The following is a 24870-nucleotide window of genomic DNA, read 5'->3' on the forward strand; positions in this document are numbered from 1 at the left end:
CATGTAAGAGCTCCTATCACTTTGCTTCTTCTCTAATGTCTTGTGAAACTACTGAGTATAAAAAGGTATCTTATTGTGATTTTATTCTTAATTTTCCAAGTTAGTCATAAAATTGAACATATCTTCATTTGCTTATTGCCTATTTGGGTTTCCCTTGAAGGGAAAAGTTCCTGTTCACATTATTTTGTCAGGTTTTCTTTTTCTTACTCATTACAGGAATATGTCCTACAATCATAATTTTTAGTTGACTTTGTGTTGCAAACATTTTCTCATATATAATGTCTTTTCATAAGACATTTAATGAATTTGAATGAGTCAAGGTTTTCTTTTACGGTTAGTACTTTGTCTTGAGAAGTTGTTCCCTAACTCCAAGGCTAAAGATTTCCCCCCTTTATTATAAAGATTTGGTTTTTTCTTTCACATCTAAATACTTAATCCATCTAGATTTAATTTTTATATACTATTTTAAGTAAAGAGTATAATATTTTTCCACATTGATAATGAATTGTCCTACCTTTTACTTAATCCCTTCTTTCATCTGGGATCTCCTATGCAACCTTGGTCATGAGTTCTGCACTGTCCCAATGGTCTGTTTTCCTATCTCTGCACCAGCCACACACTGCAAGTTACTTTTAGCTTTTATTAAACCTTGACACCTTTAGAACAAGTCACCTCAACTTACTCTTCTCCAGGAATGTTTGTTTAGGCCTTATTCTCGACATAAATTTTACAATCAGCTGAATGAATTCTAATAAAAGCCCTGATGAGATTTTAATTGGAATTACATTTGAATCTATAGATCAACTTGGGAGATCAATGACACATTCTTTCCTTTTATACTTCCTTTTATGTTCCAGTACTCACTAGTTTTCCATATTGGGTCTTACAAATCTTAAGATTTATTCTCAGGTATTTCAAGTTTTCTGATGCTTCACATTTAATTACCTTTAATATTTAATTATATGCTTTTATAGTGACTTATCTACTTTTATATTTTCTAACTGCATGATAATGTATATAGACAGAAATGCAGTCTTTTAGTTGGCCATGTTGCTAAACTGTCATTATTTCTAATAATTTGTCTATAGATTCTTTGGAGCTTTTCATGGAGGTAACTATACAGTATGGAAACAACAATGGTTTGTTTTCTTCCTTTCCCAATTCTTAATTCTACATTTTCTTTTTATTATGCTGGCTAGGATCTTCATTACAACACCAAATAGCAGCAGCAGTAATGGCATCCTCATGCCATCTTGGATTACAAAGGAGATGCTTTATAATAATTATCCTTAAAATAATGCTTGCATTAAGCATATGAATGGTAAATAATGGAGGTTTCTGACTATTGGGAATGGGAGTGTGCAGACAAGCAAGGGGAGGAAACTAAAACGATCCACGTAGTAATGGACTAGAGTTCGGAGAGACACCAGTATGAATTCATCTTTAGCTTAATATAGATAGATAGATGGTAAGATACGTTTGTAAATCTGTGTGTATATATATACAGATTAGTATAAAAAGATTTTTTGCTCTGTTGGCTAAGAGGGCCTAAAAGAAATGATACCTAATAGCATGGCAAGCATTATCCGGGTTTCTTTTTTTTTTTTTTAATGTTTTATTTATTTCTAGGAGAGAGAGAGAGACAGCGTGAGCAGGGGAGGGCCAGAGAGAGAGGGAGTCACAGACTCTGAAACAGGCTCCAGGCTCTGAGCTGGCAGTCAGCACAGAGCCCGACGCGGGGCTCGAACCCACGAACCGCGAGATCATGACCTGAGTGAAAGTCGGACGCTTAACCGACTAAGCCACCCAGGCGCCCCGCATTATGCGGGTTTCTAATGCCATTCTTCAATAAAAGGAAACCAGGGCTCCTTGGAGAAAGGCCTGATACGATGGCAGGAAACAGACATGATGAGCCTGGAGCATCTTCTAGTACCAGAAAGCAAAGAATTGCTCCCCAAACCCCACCACACGCTGATGGCAGTATGTCTAAGAGCACAGAGCCAACAGAAAACAGCTCCCAATGGCCAAAGTCAGAACAATCTAAGCAACAAAATACCCTACTGGATTATAACTCTAAGTATAAAATATATTAGGGGCACCTGGGTGGCTTAGTCGGTTAAGCGTCCGACTTTCGCTTGGGTCATGATCTCGCGGTTCGTGGGTTCGAGCCCCGCGTCGGGCTCTGTGCTGACTGCCAGCTCAGAGCCTGGAGCCTGTTTCAGTCTGTGTCTCCCTCTCTCTCTGACCCTCCCCTGCTCACGCTGTCTCTCTCTCTCTCTCCTAGAAATAAATAAAACATTAAAAAAAAATAATAATAAGTATAAAATATATTAAATGAGCCCACATTGATGTAAATGATTGAATAAATCAATAAATGGGTGAGAAGAGACAAACCTAGGCATAAGAACTAGATATACTGCCCTCAAGGAAATAGAACACAGCTCCCATTCCTTAGGTGCGGACTGTATACAGTGACTTCCTTCCAAAGAGCACGGTACAATATAGAAAGTGGGGGTGGGAGGGGCACCTGGGTGGCTCCGTCAGTTAAGTGTCTGACTTAGGCTCAGGTCATGATCTCATGGCTAGTGAGTTCAAGCCCTGCACTGGGCTCTGTGCTGACAGCTCAGAGCCTGGAGCCTGCTTCGGTTTCTGTGTTTCCCTCTCTTTCTGCCCCTTCCCCGCTCACTGTCTCCTCTTTCAAAAATAAATAAACATTAAAAAAGCAAGAAACTTTACAATGGAGAAACCTGACAAACACTACCTTAGCTAAGTGGCCAAGGCTGACATTAACAGTCATAAATCTTATCAATAACATAGCCTTCATAAGATGTGATGAAAATGGCAATTTACCTACCTCTTTGATTTCCCTCTCAATAGCTGAAAATGATAGTATCATGAAAAAAAATTTCAATAGTGGGGCATCCTACAAAATACCCGACCAGTACTCCTCCAGACTATCAAGGTCATCAAAAACGAGGAAAGTCTGAGAAACTGTCACAGCCAAAGGAGGCCTAAAGAGACATGATAGACAACTAATGGTAATATGGTATCCTGGAACAGAAAAGGGACAGTGGGTAAAAACGAAGGACTCTCTAAACTATGAAGGCCAGTTAATAATAAAGTTACTAATAGTGGCTCAATGATTGTTACATGTGTATCATATATGCTAATAGAGAAAACTGGGTGTGGGAACTCTTCTATCTTTCCAATTTTTCTGTAAATCTGAAACCATTCTAAAATCTGTTAAAAAGAAAAAAGTTTGCTAAATAAGGCGTACAAGTATATTTTTTGTGAAATTTCATCGTTATATCATTATTTGTATACGCTTCTGAATGCATATACATTATACCTTAATTAAAAAATAAAGAAAATCAATGTTTGCTTGTTTAATTTAACGAGGCTCCATGCCCAATGTGGGGCTTGAATTCACAACCTGGAGATTAAAGGTCGCATTGCATGCTTTACTGAGCTAGCCAGGCTCCCCGAAAACCAGTGTTTGCCGTAGGTTTGTAAAAGGTATCTTTTATCAGGTTAATAGAAAGTTTTCTTCATATTTTATTAACAATTTTTGTCACGAGGGGACACCTGGCTGGCTCAGCTGGTGGAGCGTGCGACTCTTGAGCTTGGGGGTTGTAAATTCAAGCCCCATGCTGGGTATAGAGATTACTTCAAAACAATTTTTGTCATGAATGGGTGTTTGCTAAATTTTACCATATGCTTTTTCTGCATCTATGAAGGCTATCCAGTTTCTCTTTATTTTCTTAATGAAGTGAATGACATGTTTTAAATTATGCTTATATTCTTGGAATAAATATAACCTAGTAGTGGTATACTTTTTGTCTTACACAATTCTAGATTTGTACACAAATACTTTGTATAGGATTTTTGCATCTGTATTTATAAATGACAATGTCCTGAAATTTTCCTTTTATTCCATAATGGCCTTAACTGGTTTTGTTATCAAAGACACCAGCGTCCCATTAATACAAACTAAGAGGTATTGCATTTTGGGGACGCCTGGGTTGCTCAGTCGGTTAAGCCTCCAACTTCAGCTCAGGTCATGATCTTACATTTTGTGAGTCTGAGCCTAACATCACACTCCATGCTGACAGCTCAGAGCCTGAAGCCTGCTTCAGATTCTGTGTCTCCTCTCTCTGCCCCACCCCCACTTGTGCTCTATCTCTGTCTCTCTACTAAGTTTTTAAAAATGAACTTTTCCGGGGCGCCTGGGTGGCTTAGTCGGTTAAGCGTCCGACTTTCGCTTAGGTCATGATCTCGCGGTTTGTGGGTTCGAGCCCCGCATCGGGCTCTGTGCTGGCTGCCAGCTCAGAGCCTGGAGCCTGTTTCAGTCTGTGACTCCCTCTCTCTCTGACCCTCCCCTGCTCACGCTGTCTCTCTCTCCTAGAAATAAATAAAACATTAAAAAAAATTTAAAAAAAAATAAATAAATAAATAAAAATGAACTTTTCCAGATCAATAAAATTTTCAGTATACTGGCATGGTCTTTTTATTAACATCCTTTTATTCTTTACTATCATTTAAATCTGTGCTAAGATTACATTCCCCATTTAGTTATTAATCTCTCCTCTCCTTTTCATGATCAAACTCAACAAAATATTTTTTCCCTCTTATCTCAATTATATCCTTCCTACTAATTTCTTTGAGTTTATCCTGTCTTTTTCTAATCTAAGTTGGATCCTTAGCTCATTAACGTTCATCTTTCGGGGCACCTGGATGGCTCAGTCAGTTAAGCGTCTGACTTCGGCTCAAATCATGATCTCACGGTTTGTGGGTTCGAGCCCCGTGTTGGGCTCTGTGCTGACAGCTAGCTCAGAGCCTGGAGCCTGTTTCAGATTCTGTATCTCCCTCTCTCTCTGACCCTCCTCTGCTCATGCTGTCTCTCTCTCTCTCTCTCAGAAATAAATAAAACATAAAAAAAATTAAATAAAAAAAGTTCATCTTTCTCCAAGTATGTAAGCCTAAAATTTTTTTTCCAACTACCATATTCAATGCATCCAAGTTTCATATGTAGTACTTTCATAAACACTACAAAGAATTTTTAATTTCCACTATTTTTTAACCACTGAGTTAAAAACAGGCATGCTATGTTGACTGAATTTAATGTACCAAAATGTCTCCACCATATTTAAAAGAATATTCATTGAAGGGAGCCTGGGTGGCTCAGTCAGTTAAGTGTCTAATTCTTGATTTTGGCTCTAGTCATAATCTCACAGCTCATGAGTTAGAGCACCACACTGGGCTCTGTGCTGACAGCACAGAGCTTGCTTGAGAGTCTCTCCCTGCCTCCCTCCCTCCCTCTCTGCCCCTCTCCAGCTCATGCTCTCTCTCAAAATAAATAAACTCTTTAAAAATAAATAAATAAAAGAATACTCATCGTAATCACTCCACGAGATTTAAATAAAAACGGCCCCTTTCCTATCACGAGTATTGAAAATATACCCAGAAATATATATACTCTTACTTGAACAAATACTTTGCCCAAACGATGCAATGAATAGGTTCTGAAGGTGTGTTACGAATTGTACAGCCAGGAAAAGTTCTCTGGGTAGGTTTGGGATGACACTCATAACACTCAGTTACACCCTGCAAAATCAGAATATGAGAAAAACATTCATTTCCCCATGATGGTAGTTTTTGAACATTATTGAGGAATATCATCATAAACATTCATTCATCTACATTCCAACTGGGTTTTACACTGTCAAGGAAATTTTAAAATATTAGTGACTCCAAAATTCTAACTTCACAGACGAGGAACTATAACAAATGTGAAGTGAATCATTCACACTCACAGATAAGTGTAAGCCAGGATTTCTCTGACTCCTGGCCCAGTGAGCACCACTTACAGCAAGCCAAAGAAAATTACTGCACCTGAATATCTAATACAAGTTTACCTTAACACTTACGTTCATACTAAATAAAAGAAAATTTACTAGAAAAACAAACAACAGCTTTCTAACCAATTATCTGTCAAATGTGTGGACCTCCGGTATTTAAATATTATCCACTATATTCATATTACCTTATAATCTCCTAAAAACTAAGCAAATTAAATTCTGGTACAAAATTTGGTACAAAAGGCAAATTAAATTAAGGCAAATTAAATTTTGCCTTTCGGCAAATTAAAAATAATTATTACTTTCAGGAACTACCTAGATACACAAAATTCCTGATTATTACCAAACCAAACACTCTTCGTTTTGTTGATCTAGAGTTACATTTCTTTTTTTTTTTGCATTTTATTTTTTAAAATTTTAGTTAACATATAGTGCAATTCTGGCTTCAGGAAGAATTCATTTAGGCTTACATTTTAATTTGCACCATAAGGAATCCTTGGAAAAAGTCTATGGTACATATAACAATTTTTCAAAACCATCAAGTGAATATTCCTCATTTGAGCAATTCTCAACCTCAGTCTTAACACATACTAGTATCTTAGGGTCACGTTAATAAGCAATGTCTTTCTTTCTTTTTTTTTTTTTATTTATTTCTAGGAGAGAGAGAGACAGCGTGAGCAGGGGAGGGTCAGAGAGAGAGGGAGTCACAGACTGAAACAGGCTCCAGGCTCTGAGCTGGCCGTCAGCACAGAGCCCGACGCGGGGCTCGAATCCACGAACCGCGAGATCATGACCTAAGCGAAAGTCGGACGCTTAACCGACTAAGCCACACAGGCGCCCCATAAGCAATGTCTTTCTAATAATGGTTAAAGAACCAAAACTTTAGGGGAGCCTGGGTGGCTCACTATAACTTCAGCTGAGGTCATGATCTCAGTTTCTGAGTTGGAGCCCCATATCAGGCTTTCTGCGGTCAACACAGAGCCCACATGGATCCTCTCTCTGCCCCTTCCCCACTGGCTCACACATGCACTTTCTCACTCTCTCAAAAAGGAACCTTAAAAAAAAAGAACTAAAACTGGCAAATAGTGTTTTAACACAAATGGCAGCAGACCCAGGTTTTTTTTCCGTAATACCATTTCTGGTGTCCTCTGAATAAGCTTTCTTGGGGGCAGCCATCCCTCAAATCACAGTAGAAAAAAAGAGAACTACTGCTTTGACCTATGAATAGATCCTGAAGGATTCCACTGATTCAACTAAAATTTAACACACATTGATATTTACAACAGTCTTTGTAGAATGATACTAAATAAGCTTCCAAGAGTAGTATTTATCAGCTAAAACAAATGAAGCAGAGTCACAATTTTCAACTGCCAAATAATGGACAAAAATAGCAAATTAAGCCGAGTGTAATTCCTTTCGGTTTCAAAACCTGTAAAATGATTTTTCAAATGTATCTAATTTCCTAAAAGAACTAAAAGAGAAAAGATCACAATGCTGCACTTTACAAAACTCGGTTATGAGTCCACAGGTATTTGTTTACTCTATTATTCTCTAGCTTCATATAAACATTTGAAACATTGAAATGAAACATTTGTGAAACATTCCACAAATACACCAAAAACTTTCAAAGTACTCTTCAGATCTATAAACCTAGACTTTAGATAAAAAATAACTCTGCAGAAAGCAGTTTCATCATATATCAACTACAGCATGACATGTAGTCTCAGTTACAAATAATTTTAAAAGGCAATTTTACTATGTTTACCAGTCTAATAATTTTAATATACAATCTCTGGTTATAATACTTTTTATTACTTGATATAGTAGTTTTATAAGAACACAAAAATCCCCACATGTTGGATGCTAACGAACCCATATCATGTAAATCCAAAGTTTACTTCTTCCCTCCTTAAGATGGCAAATATTTGGGAAGTAAACAAACTTATTTTACCTTTTTGATGGTAGTTACCTGCCCAAGGTAACCAGCAGTTCCACTCTCAATAAGAGGAACATCAGCTGCCAGACACATCCTATTAACATGGTTGCGAGCAGCTGGAAGAAAAACTCTAGTTAACAGGAGCTGATTGGGGGAGGGGGGAATCAGTTATCTTTAATTAGGATGACACCCAAACTAACTTTTATATGAAATTTTCTTATAGCTATGACCAGAGTAATAAAACTGTTACATGAGAGACATTTGCTAGCAAAATTCCAAACATAAGGAATTTGTATCACAAATTTACTTCAAGAAAAGCAACCCTATAAATAATTTTTAAATTCCAAAGTGTCACCTTTCTCTTCTATAGCTGTGCCAACTCTATTAATCTTGGCTAAAGTATTTTTTCAATGTGTTCTGAGTCCTTAACTTACTATTTTTCTAATAAAATTATTTGGTAATGTATGGCAATGAAAGGAGAATGTGGAATATCAACTTGGAACTATTAAGGCAGTTTAAGGAAAGGGAGTAACGAGGAGTCTAGTAAGCCATTCTGACCCTTTCTCTGCTACTGTGTCTTTTTTTGGTGTTTCTGGCTCAAAATTGTTACAAACCACTCCACAGATGTTGTTCTATATGTGGAAGAATGACTGGCTATACAATACTTAATTGTAAGAAACATCACCCCCTTCTGTGAAAAGCTTAAATGGTCTTAAATGTGTACATCTAAATAGACTCTAAGCTGGTATTTTATTTTATAGCACCAGCCATACCTAAAATAATTCAAGATCCATGGCATCTATGCTAACTTTGACACCCTGCTACCACATTCTCAAATCCATGGTTTTACAGCCCTGATTGCACTTTAGAATCACGTGGGAAACTTTGAAAAATTATGATGTTCAGTCCCTACTGAGTCTGATTTAATTGGTCTTGGTGAGATGTAGGCATGACATTTCTTAGATCTCCATGTAAATGAAGAAAGTCACGCTGTGCTTAAGTGATGGGATAGTCTGAAACAAGCACACACCCACATACCAAATGTAGTCACCCTCTTTAGCAATTTTAACAACTTCTATCTTCACACCTTTTGGTAGAATAGCGGAGTATATGATAGCTAAATTCCTGCCTGGAACCAGTTCTAGTTAAAATTACAATCAACTGGCAAACTTTAAAAAAAAATTTTTTTTAATGTCTTTATTTTGAGAGACAGAGACAGAGAGCAAGTGGGGAAGGGGCAGTGAGAGAGGGAGACACAAAATCTGAAGCAGGCTCCAGGCTCTGAGCTGTCAGCACAGGGCCCGACGCGGGGCTCAAACCCATGGACTGTGAGATCATGATCTAAGCCGAAGTTGGACACTTAACCAATTGAGTCTCCCAGGTGCCCCTCAACTGGCAAACTTTAAACCTAACCTTACTTCTCTACAGATAATACTAAAAAAGTGTAAATGGCCTTGTTATAGGGGAAGGAAAATACTTAGAAATTAAATGTATTAAAAATAATCTCACCTCTGTTATCTAAAGCATTCATAACCAATATAAACTGTCGAAAAAATTCCACATTATAGTCAGGGCTACAAAATAAAATAAAACAAATGTCACCAAATCAACTGGCCTTACACATGATATTCACAGCATAATACAGGGTCCTAAAAAGCATATTAAAGTAACAGTGCAAAAATAACTGATAGTAGGGAGGAGTCTCTATCATACAATACATTTGAGTTTTTCCAAATATCCTAAGCAGATTTTAGAGAAATTATTTCCCCCTAATCCCTGTAAGTAACTAGACATCCTTTCTGGCCAGCTACCTAGGGCTCAAGAGCAGGGTCTCAAACTGGCAGAAAGATGGCATGACTTCACAGGTTACACAGGCCCTCTCTGGGCAGCCTGGGAACATACAGAGAACACATTCCCAGGATATGCCTGGCCTCTGGCTTCACCTCACATGGTCAAGATCAGGCAGGGTTCAGGCCTCCAGGGTCTCCGCTTTTAGCAGCCCTGGGAAAGCAACACGGGATAAGGGGGGTTATAGGGCTATGGAAAAGCCTGCAGAGCAAACATCCAGAGAATTAAAAAGGTGGAGATACATATTTCCTGAGAAAGTATAAGACTTTCTCCAATTCCAGACCTCAAATGAAAAGTCATTATTTTTAATACCATTTACTTTTAAGCTACACGACAACTATATAGGATGATTGAGATCCAGGGTTTCTTTGCCCCAACACTTCCAAAGTTATACATTCATGGAGATCCGAACACATTTATGTACTGTGAACAGTATGGCCTTCACACTTCCTAGTGTTATATTATAGAAATCACAGTCCAAATAAACAAATATTTTGGGAAGCAACCTTTGAAACTGAAAAAAACCACAGATGAAATAAATCAGAATGAGAGCAATATATTTAGAAAAGTCTGGATCATCACATATAAGGATTTTCCATAGTTGTCTATATCTTTATTTAAAACAAAAATAAAGGCCCTTTGTAAGTTTCCTAGTAACTCATTTAAAGTATTAAAATATCTTATCTTTTAACTAACTCCTTGAAATCATTATATAAACTTAAACACAACTAATGATGTGAGTACAAGCTACTACATTCTAATTTTTCTAGAAAATCATTTTTTTCTTACCAAGTTTTTATTTAAATTTCAGTTAACATACAGCATAATATTAGCTATTTAATGACTCAACACTTACATACAACACCAGGTGCTCATCACAAGTGCTCTCTGATAACCACTGGTTTGTTCTTTACAGTTAAGATAGAAAAACCATTATTAAAAAGCAGAATGACTTCACGCTCATGTATCTGACTAATAAAAATACCTTATACCTTGAAAATTTAACTCACAACAAACACAATTCTGCAACATAATAATTAGAACATACTTCATGATGCTGTCATGGTAGGCTATGATATTAGCTTTAGGGTAAAACTGCAGTACACTTTCTTTGGCAACCTGGAAAAACGAAAACACTAAAATTACTAACTTAATTGCTACAACATTCCTCTCTGTAGTTCAAATTTATTTATGCCAAACAATACTGCTATTTCACCTACTTACGTATCTTATATTAAAAACTAAAAAAGTATAAAAATGTGACAAAATTTCATTAATATTAAACTATACACATATTTATAAATTCACAGGAGAGCTGGCTCTGTCCCATATACACACCTACGTGAATTTTTGCAAACTTCAACAAAAATATAAAATGCAGTAACTAGGTATTAACTTGTTCATTCATTCAACAAATATTTACTGAGCATCTTCTATGTACCAGGAATTGTATGAAGCACTTGGTAAGCCAAAGTGACTCTGGCTTCAATGTAGATAAACAATGTAGATTTTATTCAAGTAGATAAATAAAACTACAAACTATGATAAATGATACACAGAAAAAGCAGAAATTGTGGGGTGCCTGGCTGGCTCAGTTGCAAGAAAGAACATGCAACTCTTAATGTTGGGGCCCGGAGGCGCAAGCCCCACGTTGGATATAGAGATTACTTAAATATATTAAAAGAATCTTTAAAAAAAAAAAAAAAAAAGAAGTTGTGAGAGGAAGGTCTTAGTCTAAGATATTTAGAGTGTATCCCTAGAGAAGGAAGCCAAAATTTGAAAACCGAAAAGAAGAGTGGGAGTTTGCCAAAAGTGCTGGGAGAAAAGCAAAGTGAAAAGATGTTTTAAGACCTTTAGTCAAGATGGAACATTAGGGGTGTCTGGGTGGCTCAGTCGGTAAAGCTTTCAACTTCGGCTTGGGTCATGATCTCACATTCGTGGGTTTGAGCCCTGCATCAGGCTCTGTGCTGACAGCTCAGGGCTGGAGCCTGCTTCAGATTCTGGGGTCCCTCTCTCTCTGACCCTGCCCTGCTCTCTCTCTCTCTCTCTCAAAAATAAAAAAAAAAACATTAAAAAAAAAAAAAGATGGAACATTAAAGGAACTAAAGAAAGGTCAAGGTGGCTAGAACCTCAGGGACTTTGTCTTTTTCTAAAAGGGGCAAGAGCAAGGGCTGTACACTTAATCTCTTACCCCAAAATATACAGGAGCAGCCAATCTGCAGGGAACAGGGAACTAGGCTCATCCTAAGCAAACAATTAGAAATTTAAATATGAAGGGGACACCATTTACAGGATTGAGGACAGCACAGTTTCCTTAGAAGATCAAAACAGGAGGAAGTAGTCTTGAAATCCTTTACCCCACATCTTTGTTTTTTTTTAATGTTTTGTTTTTTGAGAGAGAGAGAGAGAGAGAGAGAGAGAGGGGGAGAGAGGGAGAGGGAGAGAGAGAGAGAGAGAGAGAGAGAGAGAGAGAGAGAGCGCGCGAGTGCACATTCGAGCAGGGGAGGGTCAAAGAGAGGAGACACAGAATCCAAAGCAGGCTCCTGGCTCTGAGCTGTCACTACAGAGCCTGAAGCGGGGCTCGAACCCAAGAACTGTGAGATCATGACCAGAGCTGAAGTCAGCCGCCTAACCGACTGAGCCACCCAGGCGCCCCTACCCCACATCTTTTTATTCTTCACAATCTCTCAAGTAAAAAAGACGTGGCATCCCCTATATTCTCCCTCCTACTGAAGACTCCCAATTAATCTGACATCATAAAGAGAAGATCCGTCAAAGTGCAAAAATATAAATGAGTAGATATAGTATAAGAAAAGTAAAGTTACCTGGGCCTTTGATCTTCCAACATGTTTCTTTTGAAACAAAAACTGCCTGTTGAGGTTGCTGACGTCAATAGTATCCAGATCAATCTACAAGTACATAAACTCCAGATAAATCACAAATTTTTTGGTGAGCAATATCACTATCCTCAGCATCTATAACCCAAAACTTTTGCTATCTGCTATATTAGCAGAGAAAATGACTTTCCCAGTAATACTAAAATTGCTAAACCAATAAAAATAATTTAATACATATAAAAAAATCAAGATTTAATTTCAGAGATAACTTTCTCAAAAATATTTTAGAAAGGATGCATTTTTTTTGATCATCTTGGCAAATATGTTTGGAAAGTCCTTAGATGGCATAAAATCCTATGTGTTTATTGAAAATAAACTACTCTTTCAAACCAAATAAATCAGATTTAACTGTGACCTGTTTTTCTTAAATGATACTTAACAGATTTACTGAATTTTTGCTGCTTTAGTTCAAAAGGCTTCGTCCACACACAACTCTCCATTTACGATTATTACTAAGGGCTATGAAAGGAAACGTCTACCCAAGGTTGAAAAGAGAGTTTAACTTTTATCTATTTGCTGCTTAAAAATAAACATAAGAGGAGCTCCTGGGTGGCTCAGTCAGTAGGGTGTCCGACTTTGGCTCAGGTCATCATCTCACAGTTCTTGAATTCAAGCCCCATGTCCGGCTGGCTGTTGTCAGCCGGGAGCAGGCTCTGGATCCTCTGTCCCCATCTCGCTCTGCCCCTCCCCTGCTGTTCTCCGTCTCTCAAAAACAATAAATAAAAATTTGAAAAATAAGGGTAAAAATAAGAGTGACTAAAGACTTTCTATAAGTTGATATGAAGAGTCATCAAACATTCTAATTGTGAAAACATCTTAACAGTTTTGGTTATAATTTCTGAAAATCATATTAACCACCTAAACATTTTCTATTTGTACTTTCTAAATTTATCATAACAATTAAATCAAAAAGGGGCAACTGGTGGCTCAGTCAGTTAAGGGCCCACTTTGCCTTGGGTCATGTTCTCCTAGTTTGTGAGTTCAAGCCCCAAGTCCAGCTCTGTGCAGCTTAGACAGAGCCTGGAGCCTGCTTCAGATGGTCTCTCCTCTCTCTCTGCCCCTCTCCCACTAGCACGGTCTCTCAAAAATAATAAATAAACATTAAGTTTTTTAGTTAAATCAGAGGCGCCTGGGTGGCTTAGTCGGTTAAGTGTCTGACTTTCGCTTAGGTCATGATCTCGCGGTTCATGGGTTCGCGCCCCGCGTAGGGCTCTGTGCTGACTGCCAGCTCCGAGCCTGGAGCCTGTTTCAGTCTGTGACTCCCTCTCTCTCTGACCCTCCCCTGCTCGCGCTGTCTCTCTCTCTCTCCTAGAAATAAAAAACATAAAAAAATTTTTTAGTTAAACAGAAAAATACCAGCATTTATTGTTTAGGTGGCCAATTCACTGTCTTGTCTATTACAAAATGGTTCTTTTAATTTTTAATGTTTATTTCTGAGAGAGAGGCACAGAGACACAGATGCAGTCTGAGCGGGGGAGGGGCAGACACAGAAGGAGACAAAAGCCGAAGCAGGCTCCAGGCTCTCTGCCAAGGCGGTGCTCGACCCCACGGAGTTCGAGATCATGACCTGAGCCTAAGCCGCATGCCCAACCGACTGAGCCACTCAGGCGCCCCACAAAACGGTTCTTTTAAACATGCTGCAGTAGTTACCAGCTGAGGCACAATCATATTTGATCTGTGGTACAGAACTGGATGCGAAAAATAACTTTGTAACAGCCAAAGGAAAGATGTGTAAATTCTACCCCCCCCCACTCATTTATTAATTCAGTCTGCCGGCTTTTCTTTTTTTCCATTCCGTGTTTCCATGACACTTTAAACTCACATCCAAGTTCCACGTAACATCGCCAATCTCTAAAAAGTTTACGTTAATAAAAACAATATTAAAGTCCAGCAAAAAAAAAAAAATTACAGCCAGGGTACATCAATGCAAAAGTTAAAATCCAAACCAGTATCTTCACTGATATAAGCGAGTGTACCTATGGAGGTAACAATGACAGTCACACAGACTGGACCCAGAACAGAGGAGCGCGAGCCTAAAAGGAGTCCTGCCACTTGCTTCGTGACTCAAGGTAATTTACTAAAACCCCATCTAGATCTCACTTTTCGTCTCATCTGTTTTAAAAAAAAAAAAAAAAAAAAAAGGGCGCGGGGATGAAAACGGCGTTTGCAACCTTCCGGCGGTAACGCCAATTAGATGCGTTAATGCAAAATAACTGCTCAGACAGCGCTGGTCTCCGGACAAGCGCTCGGTACGCACTGGCTGCTGTTACCGCCACCCTCTGCTCTGGACCAGTATCTCTGAGTTACGGGAGACCTCCGAACGGAACAGTCACAACATCCACGAGAGACCGAAACAATCACCTCCAGCCTCCCACTAAAGCTGGGGAACTACCCTGAAGCGGAAAGACACCAGGCCGCTTCCACAGCCTAGAGCCGCCACAAATCGGCGCTGCCAGGGAGGCAGGGGGCGGCCGCGCCGCGAGACGCCCGGAAGACCCCGGCCCGCGGCCTCTGTTGGCGTCCCGGGCTGGCCGGGCGCGCAGGGAGGCCCGCTCTGGCGCCGCCGAACAGTGCCGTCTCCGCGGGCGGCCACGACCCCGGGGTTTCCAGGCCTGCTCCCGCCACCCCCTCAGCCCCCAACTCTAGTCCCGACCTCCGGAGCCCGAGCCCCCGGCCCCGGCAACACGGCCCGCCATTCAGCCCGCGCGCACTCCTGGCCCTCACCAGGTCGATGTGGGAGAAGCCGGTGAGCACGAGGTTCTTGAGAAGCTCGCAGCCGATGCCGCCCGCTCCCACCACCAGCACCCGGCCCCCGGCCACGGCCTCGGCCAGCTCCCGGGGCAGTCCCCGCGACAGTGCCATGGCGGGACGACCACGAGCCGCGGCGGAGGCGGAGGCGCGAGAAACGAGCCGCGGCCGGAAGCAGGTGGGGGAAGGGCGGCCCAGCTTCCGTTCATGCGCACTGCGGCCGCCATTTGGCGCCGAGCGGGCGACGCCCGGGACCTGTGGAGCGCAGCGCCTGGGTCAAGGTTCGGCTTTGTGCCAAGAGACCTCTCACACCTGCAGGTGTGCTCCAGCCCGGTTGTGTTTTTCACAGACGCGCACGGAACCGCTATCCGGCTTAAGAAATCTGCGGGCCACGTTCTAGCCTGAGGTTTGAACTCCCAGCCAAGGCTTGCTTACAGGTTAAACAACAGATGCCCCCGCATGTAAGGAGTTCTTACAAATTAACCAGAAAGCAGATGTCCCTTACACAGCTAACGTAGGCCAAGAATGTGAACAGGCACTCACAAAGAAGATCAACAGTATGACCAATAAATATAATAAAATTTAATCAAAGAAATGCAAAATAGTTTTTAAATCGTTTTCACCTATTAAGCCAGAAAAAGTGAATAGGAAAACAAGCACTCCCGTTACTGTAGTTATGGATTGTAAAGCAAAGCTTTTCTAGAGGGTGTTAAAAAAATAAACAGGCATATTAAAAATTTGGTTGCAGCACCTGCTTGGCTCACTTGGTTAAGGCTGTGAGTCCATTTGGGGTCACTCAGGTCATGATCTCCTGGTGGTGGCATACAAGCCTCGTAGCCAAATCTGTGCCAAGCGTGGAGGCTGCTTGGGACACTCTCTGTCTCTCTCAAAATAAGAATTTGTTCTCTTTTTAAAGTTTATTTATTTATTAATGTTTATTCATTTTTGAAAGAGAGAAGAGGTTAAAGCACTAGCGGGAGAGGGGGACGGGGGCAGAGAGAGAGGGGAGACACAGAATCCCAAGCAGGCTCCAGGCTCTGAGCTGTCCACACAGAGCCCCACACCCGGCTGGAACCCACATACTGTGAGATTGTGACCTGAGCCAAAGTCAGATGCTTAACTGACTGAGTCACCCAGGTATGCAGTAAAGTTTATTTATTTATTTTGAGGAGAGAGAGAATGTGTGAGGAGGGGGTAGGGCAGAGAGAGAGAGAGAGAGAGAGAGAGAACGAGCTAATCCCAAGTTGACAGTGCAGAGCCTGATACGGGGCTCAAACTCATGAACCAGGAGATCATGACCTGAGCTGAAATCAAGAGTCCTGGATGTTTAACCTACTGAGCCACTCAGGCGCCCCAGTCAATGAACATTAAAAAAATTTTTTTTGCTGATGTGAGCAAAATTTGATTTGAATTGGGCAGCATGCTACCTAGCAGATAGAAAGGAGCTCTGAGGAACTGTACAAAATGAAAGATTTTTATGACTAGAAGGGAAAAGGAGCAGGGAAGTCACACCAAAGCAGGCTGGTTGTTGCAAGGTTACTTTCCTTTAGGGAATCTAACAGACCTATTACCTACCCAATGCTGATCAGGCAATTCCTTTTTTTTTTTTTTTAATTTTTTTATTTATTTCTAGGAGAGAGAGAGACAGCATGAGCAGGGGAGGGTCAGAGAAGAGAGAGAGACACAGACTCGGAAACAGGCTCCATGCTCTGAGCTTGCAGTCAGCACAGAGCCCGACGCGGGGCTCGAACCCACGAACCGCGAGATCATGACCTAAGCGAAAGTCGGACGCTTAACCGACTAAGCCACCCAGGCGCCCCTGATCAGGCAATTCCTGATTGACTGGTTTAAGATTCCATTTCTGGGAGAGCCAGAATTAAGTCTCTGCTTGGTGATATGAGGCTTAGCCTAAGCATCTCCCTTTTGGGATGGTTGTCCTTTTTTTTTTTTTTTTTAAACAAGGGTAATTTGGAAGTATGATTTTTAAAAAATCCTCACAATGTTAAATAAAAAAGAAACAAAGCCATATGTATGAATACATTTTGTAAACACAAAAATATATTTAAAAAACAGGAAGAAAACCAGAGTTAATATTTTTGTGTATCTGTGTTTCATGGAATTGTGGATAATTTTAATTTCTTCAGTCTGGAAGTTCCTGGTGAGCACTAGTCAGGTAATCTGTCTGATAAGACCCCGGTAAGGGAAGGTAACATTGCCTGAAATAATCTATTCTTCTAAATTCCTGTCCCACAGTCCTTCTGCCTATAAAAACCTTCCTATTTGAACAATTCAGAATTCTTTTCCACTTGCTAGATGGATGCTGTCAGTCTCATGAATCATTGAATAAGGCTCGTTAGATCTTCAAATTCACTCAACTGAATTTTGTTTTTTAACATGCTAAATATTGCTACAAGAGCAATCATATTACAATATATAAATATATGGAGTTAACACATGGCACACTTTATAAAAATAAATGTTTATTTTTGAGAGAGCATGAATTGGGGAGGGGCAGAGAGAGAGGAGGATGTAGGATCCGAAGCAGGCTCTGTGCTGACAGCAGACAGCCTGATGCAGGGCTCAAACCCATGAACCAGGAGCTCATGACCCAAGCTGAAGTTGGATGCCTAACCGACAGAGCAACCCAGGCACCCCATGCATCGCACACTTTAAATGTCCAGTGTTACATGCCAAATATATTCAGTAAAAAATGATCATTAGAAAAGATAAAGATAGAAAAACATAGGAAAATGCTTTTAACTTCTGTGGTCTTTCTTATCAACTGCTTGGTTCACCAACCCACACACCAAGCTGGTCTCTGAGGAATATTCAGGCTGCTGCCCTGGTACATGAGGCAGGAAGTGTCAAGTGCTCAGAGTGGGGTGCACCCCTGCACCATGGGCTGCTGACGGGGTCCTTCTCTACAAGGGGCTGGCTCTTAGGAAGACCCCACCCTGGCAGTTAAACCTAAAGGAGGCCCTCCCAGGATGCTGATCTTGTATCTCATGAATAGGAACCCCCTTCCTTGGCTTCTCTCCTGCCTCCCTGGTCTTCCCTTTGGGCTGCCTGGGCTGAGGATCCCAATTCTGAGGGCCCTTGCTTTTCTTTGTGGATTTGTGTAAGTAGAAAGTGTAAAATGCTTCCCCACCTTTAAAAAAATCCAAATTAGGACACAAGTGCAAGGAAGTGAAAGTCCTACCCATACCTGCTCCTACTCCTGAGGGCCCTTGGTGGCCTGTGGCCTTGCTTTTCTTTCTTTCTTTCTTTCTTTCTTTCTTTCTTTCTTTCTTTCTTTCTTTCTTTCTTTCTTTCTTTCTCTTTCTTTCTTTCTTTCTTTCTTTCTTTCTTTCTTTCCTTTCTTTCCTTTCTTTCCTTTCTCTCTTTCTCTCTTTCTCTCTCTCTCTCTCTCTCTCTCTCTCTTTCTTTCATTTATTTCTAGAGAGACAGAGAGACAGCGTGAGCAGAAGAGGGTCAGAGAGAGAGGGAGTCACAGACCCTGAAACAGCCTCCAGGCTCTGAGCTGGCAGTCAGCACAGAGCCCGACGTGGGGCTCGAACCCATGAATTGCGAGATCGTGACCTAAGTGAAAGTCGGACGCTTAACTGACTAAGCCACCCGGGCGCCCCTCTTTTCTTTCTTTTTCCTTCTTTCTTTCTCTTTCTTTCTTTCTTTCTTTCTTTTTTTCTTTCTTTCTTTCATTTTTTAAATGTTTATTTATTTTCTGATACAGAGACCAAGTGTGAGTGGAGGAGGGGCAGAGAGAGACGAAGACACACAACCTGAAGCAGGCTCCACGCTCTGAGCTGCAGCACAGAGCCCAACACGAGCTCGAACTCAGGAACTGTGAGATCATGACCCGAGCTGAAGTTAGATGCTTAACCAACTGAGCCCCTGAGGCGCCCCTTTTTTTTTTTAAAAGTCATGTCTGGATCTTGAATTCATGACCTGGAGATTAAGACTCACATGCTCCACCCACTGAGCCAGCCACACACTCAAGGCCTTTGTCTTAATTGATCAATGTCTCCTTGGCTCATTTGTTTGTTCTTATTTAACTAATCTCTTCCCTCAATGTGGGGCTCCTAACTCATGACCTCAAGAGTCATGTGCTCTTCTGAGCCAGCTGGATGCCCCTACAGTTTTGCATTTAAATGGGTTCACACTGGGGAGCCTGGGTGAGACACCTGAGTGGCTCAGACGTTAATGGCCCGACTTCACTTCAGGTCATGATTTCATGAGTTTGAGCCCTGCATCAGGCTCTGTGCTGACAACTCAGAGTTTGGAGCCTGCTTCGGATTCTGTGTCTCCCTTTCTCTCTGTCCATTCCCTGCTTGTGCTCGGTCTCTCTCTCTCAAAAATAAACGTTAAATAAATAAATGGGTTCACAGTGGACTTATTTTCTCATATCTTGTTTCCTTAACAATATATAACAACCTTACCCTTGTTCACTTCCTTTAACTGGTTCCGTGCACCCCCAAACATCTTTCATCTTTAGTTGAAGGTGATATTTGAGGGGCGCCTGGGTGGCTTAGTTGGTTAAGTGTCCAACTTTCGCTTAGGTCATGATCTCGCGGTTCGTGGGTTCGAGCCCCGCATCGGGCTCTGTGCTGACTGCCAGCTCAGAGCCTGGAGCCTGTTTCAGTCTGTGACTCCCTCTCTCTCTGACCCTCCCCTGCTCACGCTGTCTCTCTCTCTCTCTCCTAGAAATAAATAAAACATTAAAAAAAGAAAAAAAAAGGTGATATTTGAGGTAATGGCTTGGGCCATTTCAAGGAGTTATTCAGTTTTGCTGAGTATCTTCTATCTATATAGGAGGTACGTATATTTCTGTTTTTCTCTTGTCAATCTGTTTTTCCTTACAGTTGGCCTCAGCCAACTACCTAGAAGAGAGAAAATAATTTTTCCTCCCATGTGTCCCACTGACCAGCCACTATCCCTCGGGTACCCTGGGAGGCAGGATCAGGTGGTGTCCTGGGCAGTGACACACTGCCTGGGAGAACCTTACCTCATGAGAGTCTGGACCTCATGTATTGTTTACCAGAATAGCGAATCAAGTTGTTTATACCAGTTTCCTCATCTATGCAGACAAATAGCAAGTCTGCACACAGCTGGTGGGAGTGTTTCCATACTGCTATCAAAGGGTAGATGGATGGAAGGGGTTGGTAACATAAAACTGCAAGGAGAAAGGAGAAATTGGAAAAGTGGACACCTGGAAGGAGGGGCCTCGTCCAGAACAGAGAAAGGGCCCCCTTGCGGCGATGCTGCAGGGCCAGAAGGTGGGCATGGGTGAGGCTGGGGAGCGTGGGGAGGGGGACGAGGGGCAGGTCTAAATAGCTAGAGTCACAGGGTGGGAGCATCAAGCAGCTGGAGTGGACAAGAGTGTAACCTGTCAGCACGCAGGGACAGCGGTGTGGACTGGGGCTCCTGGCTCGGAGTCTGGTGCAGGAACTCTCGCCCTCTGGGCTGGAGGGGAGCCACGTTCTGTGGGTAAAGTGCTCAGACAAGCCACTGACCCTGGAAGGGTAGACCAGCCCACAGCCAAGGGGTTCTAAATCTCACATCTGCCCCAGTGCAGGTGCTGTATAGCGAAAAGGATGGCACTTAAAACACAAAGAGTTAATAATTTGTGAGTCAAAATGAAGTAAAAATACACAAATCTGGACATTAAAATTTGTTTTAATTTATATAAATAAAAGGAAATTCTCTAGTTAAATAGTGGTTCATCTGGGTCTTCCTGTATAATACAAAGTTCTTCCATGGGAGTCTGCTGATTTTCAGGCCAGCAACTCTTCTCACATGTGTAAATTAGAATTGTTCCAAATTCCACAGAGAGACCTAAAAAATACAACATATTCAGGATTCCAGCAGAGATAAATTGTCAGGAGACATACTCAGTATTTGAAGGTTTGATTAGTGGACAGAGCCCAGACTCTGGAGCAAGACTACTTGGGCTCTGATCCCAGCTCTACCCTCTGAGCAAGTGATTTCACTGCCCTGTAATAATGACTATATTTATCAGGATGGTAAGATTGTTGTGTGGAGGATTAAATAAATGAATACACGTAAGAGACTTAGAACAGAGCCTGACATATCCTAAGTGATCACTGTAAAACAAAGAGGTTAAGTAACTAGAAGATAATTGAAGGAGAAAGATGATGCAATATCAGGGTACCTGGTGTTGCTACAGGAATGATTTTACCCGATAAGCTGAATAATTAGGAAAAGCAAAAGCAGTGCTCACTAGCTTTCACTCACAACACAGTTCTAATCTTCCACAAAGTAAGTGACTGATGATGAGAAAAAGCAGATTTAACAGGAAAATACACTTTAAAGTCTTTAGTTCAAATGTCAAGGATACTGGACACTGAAAAACATTTAAAAATATGTCATGCAACATCTGGCTGGCTCAGTTGTGTGACTTTTATTTAAAACTTTTTTAAAAAATGTTTTTATTTTATTTTTGAGAAAGAGAGTGGGAGTGGGAGAGGAACAGAGAGAGAGGGAGACACAGAATCTGAAGCAGGCTCCAGGCTCTGAGATGTCAGCACAGAGCCCGACACGAAGCCTGAACTTACGCTGTGAGATCATGACCTGAGCCAAAGTCAGACACGTAACTGCCTGAGACACCCAGGCACCCCCCAAAAAATATTTTTTAAGTTTATTTATTTGAGAGAAAGAGAGCACACGAGCGGGGAAGGGGAAGAGAGAGAAGAGGAGGGAATTCAAGTAGGCTCTGTACCATCAACGTACAGCCCACCCTGGGGCTCAAACTCACATATCTTGAGATCGTGACCTGAGCCAAGATCAAGATTTGGCTGCTTAACTGACTGAGCCACCCAGGCTCTCCTCAGTTGTGTGATTCTTGATCTCAGCTTTGTGAGTCTGTGCCTCATGTTGGGTGTAGAGATTACTAAAAAAAAAAAAAAAAAAAAAGGATAAAAAGACATATACTTAAGATAAATAAAAATATGTCATATTAATAGAATACACTACCTCCAAGAAAAGATTCAGGCCAAAAAAAAAAAAAAATTCCTAAGACTTTCCAGAAATTTGGGGCGCCTGGGTAGCTCAGTTGGTTAAGTGTCCGACTTCAGCTCAGGCCATGATCTCACGGTTTGTGGGATCAAGCCCCGTGTCGGGCTCTGTGCTGAACCATTCCTCAGAGCCTGGAGCCTGCTTCAGATTCTGTGTCTTCTCTCTCTGCCCCCCCCCCCCGCTCACACTCTGTCTCATTGTCTCTCAAAAATAAATAAAAATGTAAAAAAAGGACTTTACAGGAATTTATCCATCGACAATGCCATGAAGAATAACACCAAGAAAATACAATCAACAAGAACTATTGATAGCAGAACAGGAAAACAGGAGTCAACAGGAGTTGGACAACCTGTTTGGAACAGCAAAAGAAAAACACTTTGAAAGGAAAATGCGAGCAGGGATGATGCAAAGAAAAGCATCAAAGACTAACAAGGCTAAGATAGAGCTGTTTCAGAAGAAATGACCTGGTGAATGTGAGATAATTTCCAACCAGAATTTGCAACATGCAGTCTGCAGAAGGCATAAGAAGGAAGGTTAGAGCCTCAGAACCAGTAGCCACCAGGGTAGGAAAGAAGGAGGGGCAGGGAATCAGAGGGAACAAAATATCAAAAAGCAGAGTTATGTACAGGAGGCCTGAGCCCAGAGACCTGCCACAGTAGAAGGGCGACAGAGGGGCAGGAGAAAGAGGAAACAGATATGAGGGTCAAAATAGCCCCATTACGTATCTAATGAAAAACACAGAAGCCGCAAGGAACAGGAAAGACATGTGAAACGTAACTACAGGTGGAAAGGAAAGGCTTGAGAGAACCTCACTGAATGCAGAGGGACAGAAAAAGGATGTGACCATAGGAGAGGGGAAAGGTGACCAATGCAACCAGTCGAGGCAAAGGCCCCATGCTGGGTGCAGAGATTAAAGACATGAAAAAAACCCTAGGGGTGCCTGGGTGGCTCGGTCAGTTGAGCAGCTGACTTTAGCTCAGGTAGTGATTTCATAGTTTGTGAGTTCGAGCCCCACATTGGGCTCGCTGGTATCAGTGAAGAACCCGCTTCAGATCCTCGGTCTCCCGCTCTCTCTGCCTCTCCTTCGCTCATGATCTCTCTCAAAAGATAATAATAAAATTTTAAAAAAGGAAAAAAATCTTTAAAAAATTACTAATATATTTGGAGGTGGAGCAGGGCATAAATTTCCTTGTTATAGTAAAGAGCCAAATAGATACTATCTAAAACTGACAGATGGAATGAATGTAATTCTCTTAACTTCAGAAGGATCTTTTAGAAACTAGGTGAAAGAACCTAACTGCCTCACACACACTTACTTTTTCTTATGTTAAATTAGCAAACATTTACTCCAGTATTACTAATTAGTATGACTGAATTTTCTTATCTTTGTATTTTTTCTAGCCATCCATCCATCTAAACTTTCTATCTACATTTAATGTCTATCTACATTATGACTGTAGAATCAGGACTAGAATGATATTGACTAGTGTTAGTAATGGTGATTTCCAAGGTTCACAAGACATTAACGGAAAACCTTCAACATAACCTTCAGGGATCAGAAAAACTGCAGGAGGGGCTCCTGGCTGGCTCAGAAGGTAGAGGATCCAACTCTTGACCTTGAGGTTGTAGGTTTGAGTCCCATGTTGGAAGCTGAGATTATTTAAATGTAAAATCTTTAAAAAATGGCAGGAAATAGGCAACAAGTGAAAAATTTAAAAACGAACCACTTCTTAAAGATATAAAAGAAGAATTCATAAAGCAAAAATAAAGGTGGTATGGAAAAATTTCAGAAAACAAAAAAGAGCTTCTGAAAAATAAAAATAGGATAGGCAAACTAAATTCAAGAGAAGGGTTAGAATAACAAAGATGTAAAGATAAACCGAAGGAGTCAGGCCCAACAGCCATTAGTGTGAAGTTCCAGAACAGAGCAAATTCATCCAAGAATGGAGGAGAGTGACACCTTAGGCAGGGAGGGATATACTGACCAGGAAGGAGGCCCAAGGGCCTCTCTGCGGTATTGCAAATACTCCCTATCTTAATGTGGTGATGACAAGAGTGTATTTATGTAAAAAGTCACCACGCTGTAGGCTTAAGATTGGCACAATTCACTGTGAGCCTGCTTTCTTTCTAAAAAGGAAGTACATGGCAAGGATTTCCCGCATGTGAAACCAAAACCCAGGCAACAGAAGTAAAAACAGACACTCTGGACTGTATCAAAATTAAAGACTTATGTGCATCAAAGGACACAATTAACAGTGAAAAGGCAATCTACAGAATGAAAGAAAATATTTGCAAATCATACGAGATAAGGGGCTAATATCTAGACTGTAAAAAGAACTCCTACAACTCAACAACAAAAAGTCAAATAACCTGACTACAAAATGAAGAATAAGACTTGAGCAGACATTTCTCCTAAAATGATATGTAAATGGCTAACAAGCCATTAATATGACAGGATGCTCAACACGATTAACCATTAGGGGAGATTCGAGGCACCTGGGTGGGTCAGTTCGTCAAGCATCTGACTCTTTGTTTATTTATTTTTGAGAGA

The 24870-nt window shown here is 41.0% G+C and overlaps 2 protein-coding genes across 2 annotated transcripts in view; both read right to left on the bottom strand.

Moving 5' to 3' along the window:
• UBA2 (ubiquitin like modifier activating enzyme 2) overlaps positions 1-15467 on the bottom strand; it is a 38914-nt gene extending 23447 nt beyond the window's left edge. Inside the window, exons 1-6 of the mRNA XM_039231913.1 lie at positions 15264-15467; positions 12468-12551; positions 10691-10761; positions 9304-9368; positions 7810-7910; positions 5483-5604 (exon numbers count right to left, since the gene is read on the bottom strand). Of these exons, the coding sequence (XP_039087844.1) occupies positions 5483-5604; positions 7810-7910; positions 9304-9368; positions 10691-10761; positions 12468-12551; positions 15264-15401 (581 nt within the window). The 5' untranslated portion in view covers positions 15402-15467. The remainder of the gene's footprint in view (positions 1-5482; positions 5605-7809; positions 7911-9303; positions 9369-10690; positions 10762-12467; positions 12552-15263) is intronic.
• A 5475-nt stretch (positions 15468-20942) lies between these two features.
• The window catches only part of PDCD2L (programmed cell death 2 like), a 28911-nt gene continuing 24983 nt past the window's right edge, over positions 20943-24870 (bottom strand). Inside the window, exon 7 of the mRNA XM_039231967.1 lies at positions 20943-21119. Within this exon, the coding sequence (XP_039087898.1) occupies positions 20989-21119 (131 nt within the window). The 3' untranslated portion in view covers positions 20943-20988. The remainder of the gene's footprint in view (positions 21120-24870) is intronic.

Source organism: Hyaena hyaena, unplaced genomic scaffold, assembly GCF_003009895.1.
Source record: "Hyaena hyaena isolate Hyena2069 unplaced genomic scaffold, ASM300989v1 scaffold_61, whole genome shotgun sequence".
Taxonomy (NCBI): Eukaryota; Metazoa; Chordata; class Mammalia; order Carnivora; family Hyaenidae; genus Hyaena; species Hyaena hyaena.